This window comes from Chanos chanos, chromosome 11 (assembly GCF_902362185.1).
Source record: "Chanos chanos chromosome 11, fChaCha1.1, whole genome shotgun sequence".
In the NCBI taxonomy this organism is placed as follows: domain Eukaryota; kingdom Metazoa; phylum Chordata; class Actinopteri; order Gonorynchiformes; family Chanidae; genus Chanos; species Chanos chanos.
This window is the reverse complement of record NC_044505.1, coordinates 14,649,327-14,657,664: the sequence shown is the minus strand read 5'-3', so window position 1 is coordinate 14,657,664 and position 8,338 is coordinate 14,649,327. Positions and strand designations below refer to the sequence as shown.

The 8,338-nt window shown below is 43.3% G+C and overlaps 1 protein-coding gene across 1 annotated transcript; it reads right to left on the bottom strand.

Moving 5' to 3' along the window:
* Positions 1-13: 13 nt before the first annotated feature.
* Positions 14-7,796, bottom strand: LOC115823690 (high affinity choline transporter 1-like). The gene is made up of 8 exons (XM_030787722.1): positions 7,613-7,796; positions 6,698-6,811; positions 5,913-6,068; positions 2,972-3,120; positions 2,548-2,691; positions 1,985-2,138; positions 863-1,080; positions 14-556 (listed from the first exon to the last, which is right to left on the bottom strand). Exons 1-8 carry the CDS (start codon positions 7,794-7,796, stop codon positions 14-16), a joined length of 1,662 nt encoding a protein of 553 aa, XP_030643582.1.
* Between the last annotated feature and the right edge of the window lie 542 nt (positions 7,797-8,338).

Genomic DNA, 8,338 nt, shown 5'->3' with positions numbered 1-8,338 from the left:
CTTCCCACGCTACCTAGCAACAGGTGGTGTCTAGCAGTTGCCTGGCGACACTCGGTACTTTTTGGCCCTCTTTGTAGCCTTTCTCCTCGGGATGGACGAAAGCGTTGGCCTGCTCTTTGATCTTAAACAGATCCCATTTCTCTGGCAAAACCCCCTTGCTGAACATCAAGGACGTGAGGTAGGAGACAGCGAGAATGGTGAGTATAGTCGAGACCATAATGAAACTGCGGTAAGGGAAATACTGCACGTACATTCCCGACTCCTCGTCCAATCGGTAGCCGGGGAAGTAGATGACGGGCTGCATTTTGATCAGGGGTTCGCCGCTGAGGCAACGAAGCAGCATTCCCATCAAAAAGCCCGTCGTGGCACCGTAGCCGTTAGACAACTTGAAGAAGAGCACGCAGACCAGCTGGGGGAACATGATGGTGTATGACATGTCAACCCCCACCATCCAGAAGACCAACACACTGTTGTCCAGGAAGGTCAACGCCGTCCCCGCCAAACCGACCACCACCACGGAGATCCTGATCACCCACTGCATCTCCCGGTCAGACGCCTGTGACAGGGAAAGGGAGAGAGAGTCCGTGCAATGTTAAAATGGCCAATTTAGCCAAATCCCTAGGAAACGCAAAAACAAACAATCAAACAAACAAAAAACGTAAAAGATCGGTTCTCATATGAGTAGAACCGCCACTTCTAGAGTCAAAAACCAAAAAAAAAAAAAGACATTTATAAGACAGTGGTGGTGTTTTTTTTCCAATACTTTTTAAAACTCACGAACCAGTCTTCAGAACTGTTAAATTTACTGTTGAGTCATTAAACGACTCGCGGCATGTTTTCCTGCGTCGATCTTGAATCTTACCTGCTTCCTGATGATGTTTTTGTAGATGTTAGAGGAGAAGAGAGAAGCGGAGGAGAGGAGGGCGGAGTCAAGGGATGACATAACGGCTGCTGCGACAGCTCCGATTCCGACAATGGAGATGTATGTGGGCGTGAGGTACTGCAGAGCGATGGGAAGGATGGCACCGGCCTCTCCGCGCTCAAACGGAGTGGGAATTCCATAAGAAGTAGTGTTCCAGTCTGGGAAAAATGGAATCATTTACCCATAAACAAATCAAATATGTGTACAAACAAACAAACAGAGACTGATCTGACACATACCCCTTTTCCACTGCCGCGGTGCCGGTGCCGGTGCCCGATCGAGCACCGGCACCCGCGCTTTTCCACTGACAAAATACTGGTGCCGGAGCCGAAAACTGGCACCGGCACGGCACCACAGAAATGCTGGTCCCAAAAGTTGGAACCGCTGACGTCAGAGGCTATGCAAATAAAAACCACGCGAGAACCAATCAGTTCAGCGTTTGATACGTGACGTTCTTTAGAGAGGCGGGAGTAACAAAAAACGTCTGACCAAGTAGCGGTAGGCTAAAGGATATTTGTAGCATGAAAATATGCATATGATTAAAAGATGCACGAGTAACAGTTTGTGTCTACATCAATACGGGCTGTTGTTTACATGTTACATGAACGTAGTCGGACCCAGAGTGGTAGAAAAAGACACTCTCTCTCTCGGCTCTGGCTGGTGCAATTAAACCACTTCATGCAGACCTTCATTTAAACACTCGTTTTAACTTTTGAGCTAGGTGACAGACTTACTATTTTCATGAATTTTGCCCCCAGAGCGAAAAGTTCTGGGACAAAATTCGTGAGGTGTTTCGCTGTGTGGAAGCCTAGCGTAAAAGTAAATTTATAAAGAGCAAGCAATGCGTCCTGTCCGACATTATTTTTTCCCCACGGAAATTACCCAAACTTTCGCTATGTAGCGTTCGGTTCCCAAACCAGTGGAAATGCGGGCCGGTTCTCAAAAGGCACCAAGGCAGCACTGGCTCCGCACCGGCACGGGCACCAGCACCGTCGTAGTGGAAAAGAGACACTAGAGAGACGAAAGACAGATGTGTGCGCACTGTGAGGGGAAGCATTTTACCTGTGGAGGCAGCCACTGCTCCCACTATGATGGACGGGATGCCGAGAATCAGGCAGAAGGCGGCGGAAACAAAACACGTGACCTGAGCCTGTGTATACGAAGCTGCCGACAGAATCCTCTGATAGAAGGCCTGGTAGGCCAGTCCTCCGAGTGCCTGTGTAAAAAATAACAAACAGAAAATACACACTAAGGTTCAATTCAGCGGATTCATTTCAGAACTAAAGAATAAAATTGGTACTTTCTGATTAGTCACCATTAGTTGGATATCCCATTTGGGTTTTTTTCCCCACATGTAGTATTTATTTATCGTTTGTTTGTTTGTTTGTTTGTCTGAAAATGTGCTACAACTCAGCGGCGCTAACATCTGCTCTAAATTGAAACCTAGTTTAAAGGGCTGTCTCACTACTGATGCGCTGACACATGACACAACAGCCGATACCAAAATCGCAGTTTCTGTTTGACTCAAATTTGTTCCAAGGGAGAAATAAGTTATTAGACATCATCTGTAGCTCACTTTCATGGGAACCACAGTGGTGTGCTCCTTTCACCTCACTGCTACTCACCAGCACGAAAAACTCATCAATCCATTTGCCAGCATCTTGAGGCTCTATCGTACCCACCCAGGGGGTCTGGAAGGTCTCGTTAAAAGCTGTCAGGCTGATATCCACAGAATGTGGGTTTAAGACGAGGAACGGCACACAGATGTACTGCAGAGAACACGGTAAGGATTAGGATAGGCAATCATGCAGTAAACTTCAACCATAGGGAATTATTACTTATTGACTTACTTATTTTAAGTCATTTTAACCATAAGGAATTATTACTTATTGATTTACTTATTGCATCTGCGTCTGCTAAATACCAAATTGTAAATTGTTTGTAGAACTACAAAGCTAAATTTGAATTCATGTTGAAACCCTATGACAATAAACTTTGGGGGGGGGGAAAGCTCTCTCTCTCTCTCGTTCTCGCTCTCTCTCCGCGTACCAGGCTAACGAAGATGAGGATGAGCTGGATGACGTCAGTGTAGGCTACAGAGTACAGGCCTCCCAGCAGGGTGTAGAGGATGGCCACCACAGAGGAAATGATGATGGAATAGGCGTAAGACAGGTCCAATATGACACTCATGGTACCTCCTGCAATATACCGGACAGAGGGTGTCATACAAACGAAACACAACGCAGCGACACAATACGCACATTCGGACGGATACACACGCACGCACAGACACAGATTTCTAGCACACACACGTTCACTCTGACTGAGCTACTGACAAAAAAAAAAAAAAAAAAAGCAACTCAGTACTTTTCCATGTCTTATCTAACCGATGAGACGTGTTACTAAGGTGACAATTCACGTCAGACACTGAATACTAGGCTACTGATAAATAATTGATGTCGTTAGAAAAGTACAGGTATGGTCTGATATCTAATACCGGGTAAATTAAAGGTTATTGTGTTCGGTTAAATTCAACGTTCCTAATTCTGCCGAAGGCAGAGCTGTAATTCAAGCATACAGCATTGAAGCCATACATTTTTATTGCTATAACATTCGGGATTTTCGTGACAAACAATAGGGGGAAAACACAAAATGAATAAACAATAAACGAAACAAATAAACTGTAAAACAGACATTTAACAATGAGGCAGAGAGACCTAAAATAAAAAAAAAAGTAGACGGTTGATCATGACATAAAACTTCCTCTGTGGGTTTCTTAGTTAAAATCTGGTCCCCGGTCAGACGTGTGCGGTTGTCCCACGTAAAGGAAGCAGAGCTGATGGAGGCTAAAAAGAACCGTCTACTCAAAAACAAGCAAGCAAATCGGTCACTACCTGAACCGTCCGTCGGCAAAGCCAGGCTCCCCCAAGCCGAGACTCAGCTGCACCAAAACATGACCCTTAAACAGAGACATAGCAGGTTTGCTAACAGCAAATAGCCATTCAGGTGGGAAGTAGCTCACTTTCTGGCTGTCTAAATCACTGACTGGTTTATGAGCTAACTGCTAGCGACTGACTTGGTAAAGCAGCTTTTTTGTGAGTTAAATGAAGACCGTTGTCTTCAAGTCCTTAACTGTGAAATACTGGCTAAATTTCCGACATTATGTTGTAGGTTGTACTGTAAGAACGTTTTATAAATGTTAGAGGTATGTGATATAATCTTTCGCGCTGCATTTCAAATGACCGCTGACTGCCTCTGAGAATGTAGCCGTTTTATAGTGGGATCAATATCTATGCGGCTAACTTTAGGTGGGCTCTATTACTAATGGTCCACTAAATAAAAATCTGAAAAGAGATTAGGAAATCTACAGAAACTTGATTTTTTGTGTTATGCGGCAAATTAAAACATACTATTATTAATATCTGAATTAACATAACCTCTCTCTCTCTCCCTCTTTCTTTCCCTCCTCTTAAAAAATCTAAAAGTAATTAATTTTCTTTTTATTACTTTTACGTGGTGGGCTTTCAGATGTTTTTCTGAAGCCTTGAGGACCTTGTCATAAAAATGCCTAATATGCCTCAACTCTACCAGCACCTCTCTCTCTCTCACACACACACATACACACACACACACACACACAGATTCACTCTGTGTGTGTGTCTCTGTGTCTTCCAGACCTCTGACCAAAACTGTATTTACTGTTGTGTTTTGATAGGTAGCACTGAGAGTAAGGGCAGAAAATGCTCATATCTTTGAAACAGTTGGATGGACACAGTACCAGGTAAGACACTAAAATACACATTTGAGACTAAGCCCATGTATTTTCTACCTCTGAGCATAAAATGGTTGCTAAGTAACACATTGAACACCTGCTAGCATATTGAAGTTTCAGGTTTACAGTAATTATGCAGCTAGTATTATCATCAAAGTATTATTATAAGCTAACAGGAAGTGCTTGATTTCTTTTTGTTGCTGTTGTTGTTGTTGTTCTTGTTTTTGTTGCTGTTACTGGCATAATATTTCAAAGAGGATGAGAACATAATATCAGTGCCTCAGAAAAAAAACAGTTGGCTGACAACAATATGTGGATTCTTGCTCCATAGAAATCCAACAGCATCACATGATTATCATTATGAAAAAAAAAAAAAACCCAACAACAACGAATCACGCGCATAAATCAATACCTTTCACAATTAACAGGTGACACATTCACACTCCGCTTGCCACAAAAACTGTGAAAAAGAGACATAGTTAAATCATGCACACACATACACACATACACACACACAAAAACATGCCATTTCAGTGCATTATAGGTGGTCAAAAGGCTGTCATTTGCAGCCTTTCAGTCTTTCATTACTGATTGGCTTTGACTTTGAATAGCTGTATAAACAGGTATTGATTTCCTGCCAAATTTACATGCCTTCTTTATGGTTATATTTCATCACCATACTCTATCAGAACTACATTATTCCTCTTTCTGTTTTCACTTTGAAGAAATCCTTGATTTGTACTGTTTCGTGACATCATACCTAATATGAATGGGACTGGAAATTCAGACTTCATTCAGTAAGCAGTGCTAATAACAGCCTGCCTAGTTTCTTCAGTGGTGGGGTACTGAGCGTGTTCTGTGGCAATCAGTGGTCGGTACCCAGTCTAGAGCTAATCAGGGTTGAATTATTTAGTCTGTTCAGTGGTGGAGTATTTTGTGTGTTCAGTGCCAATCCAGTGGTGGACTATTGAGCGTGTTCAGTGGTAATCAGTGGCGGGGCAGTCCCTGAGTAGTAATACCTGTAGTACTGGATGTGTATAAGGTAAAGTTCCTAATCTAAACACAGGTTCTTCAGACACGTAAGACACAGTGAAGAGAATATTCTGTAGTAACTAGACATGTTCAGTATTGAAACGTTGGCTGTGTTCAGTGTTTTGGGTCCGCAGTAGGTGGTTTAATGGTGAGGTTTAGTTGTGGTTTAGTTTAGGTTGGGTTTACCTAAGCTGACCAGGGTGCGGGCGACCCATAGAATGTCTCCAACCAGCGCGGGAAGTAGCAGCAGACTGCTCAGGACATTTCCGTATCTGAGCTGAAATGGGTCCATCATGGTTACGAATTTATTGGCTCTCATGGGCTTGGCAAAAAAGAAACCGCCTGTTCGGAGGACAACAAAAGAGAGGAAGAGGAAGGAATGAGCGAGCTCCCGCACTGATGTCATAACCATCTGACCTCACAATGCACTTGTCTGAAGGGCATGCACCTGTCTTCTCAGGTCAACGGTGATTAGGCCATAAAGCCGCTAATGCAGGTGTTACTCGGTGTGGTTTACCGGCAGGTTGGCTAATTTTAGGAGACTCCCCTGAGGACACCCTCACCAAACAGAGACAGCGAACATTCCGACCCCTCTCTCCCTCTCTCTCCCCCTCTCCCTCTGTGTATTGCACTCTCTCTCTCTCTCTCTCTCTCTCTCTCTCTTTCTGTGAATCTCTCTCTCTCTCTCTCTCTCTCTCTCTTTCTGTGAATCTCTCTCATGCCTCTCTCTCATTTCTGCTATATGTACTCTAGCCCCCCCCACACCCCTCCTTCACTTTTTCATTTTCTCTCCTCTCCTCCCCTTAACTTTCTCTCCTTTCCTCCCCTTAAGTTTCTCTCCTCTCCTCCCCTTAACGTTCTCTCTCTCCTCCCCTTAACGTTCTCTCCTCTCCTCCCCTTAACGCTCTCTCTCTCCGTACTCTGTAAGTGCCTGATGTTTCCACCCCTGCCCTTGGCCCTTTCATACTCACCCAGGAAGAAGGTAAGAATGTATGGAACTGGCATCAGTGCCCACACCAGGCCCAGTGTAGGGGTATAGACAGCTTCTGCAATGCCAAGGATGAACCCACCACCTACCCATGTAGCTGCAAAAAAACACACATACACACACACACGCACACACACACACACTTACACAGGTCAGCACTGGTCCTCTGGGCCCTAGAACAGTAGGTCAGAGTCTAGTTTCCTAGTTCAAAAAGACCTGATCCTTTAGTGTGTGTAGTAGCTGCCCTTCAGCAGTATGTAGTACCTATGTTACTTTTCTACCCCCATGTCTCTTTTAATATATCTGCTTCTGTTTCCTAAACAAGTACATGAATCATGGGTTTGACAAGGAGCCAATTTCTGCTGTAAATTTCTGTTTGACAGGGGGTGGGTAGGTACTGTCAATCTTTTGTTTTAAGTAAAGCGTTTGTGGGGTTTTTTTTTTCTTTTCTGGAAACATTCCATGTGAATAATGGACGTTTGTTCAGTAAGTTAAGATGGGCCAAAGACGCTGTACGGTTACTGGGATAAAAGATGTGTACTCCACTTCCTATTTGTCCCATACTAATGAGATCCCATCACAGTGTGTTTCTTACATTCCCTGGCATCTTTTCCACTTTATCCCAATTAGTCAATGCTTTTAAGAGTCTTAGTGAACAATGTCTTTAATATGGATCCATATTACCCTAAGTGATACATTACCATAATATGCATGTACAGGTCAATAAAAAGTATGTATGTAAATTGTGCATTAATCCATAGTTATGAATAATTTGAAGTGGTTGTGACCTGTGTAGTTATTTAATAATAGATGTTGGGTTGCACTTGGTGGTTTTATTTGAAGACTCATATTTTTTAATGTTGTTTTAATCGTTGTTACTGGTTTGTCCAGCACTTACCAGTCAGTGTGAAAATTCCGACCAGGAAGTTGATATCCCGCCCAGCGAGCAGCGTGATTTCCATCCCGTTTCCAGCGCATTTCTTTTCGTGGCGTCTGGAGCGAAAGGACGCCCAGATTCCTGTACCCAAGATGAGGAGATAGAATCCGGCCATCACTATTAAACCTGGGACGTTCAGTGCCATTTTCACTGCTGAGGGACGGGACAGATCTTATCTGTAAGGGCCGCAGAGATACACACATACACACACACACACCATATATTAGTTAGTCTTAAGTCCACTGCTCACTAATACATGTTTATGAGGATCCACTTATTCATATCTAACACTAATTCAAATTGACCTACGCACAAGGTATACAGACTAATATGATTATAAGGTTAATGAACAGCTTAAGTATGTAAATATGTTGTAGGTTTTTTGCCTTTTTCTTTTTTGTTTTTGGAGTGCAGTTGCACTCTTGCCTTCAAATGTACCATACAGAGCAAAAGGACAATTTCTGAGGGGCCAAAGAGAAGGGAGCAAGATGGCGACGTGACACTGAAGCATCTTTTTTTAAAAACAAACAAACAAACAAACAAACTGAATGCAACCTGACCTTTGCAACCGTGCAAAAAAAAAACCAAACAAACAAACTACCAAGCGGAGAAAAAAAAACAACAACAACAACAACAAAAAGAATGGAATCAGTAGCAGTTACTGAAGGTGATCCAGTTCTACAACGC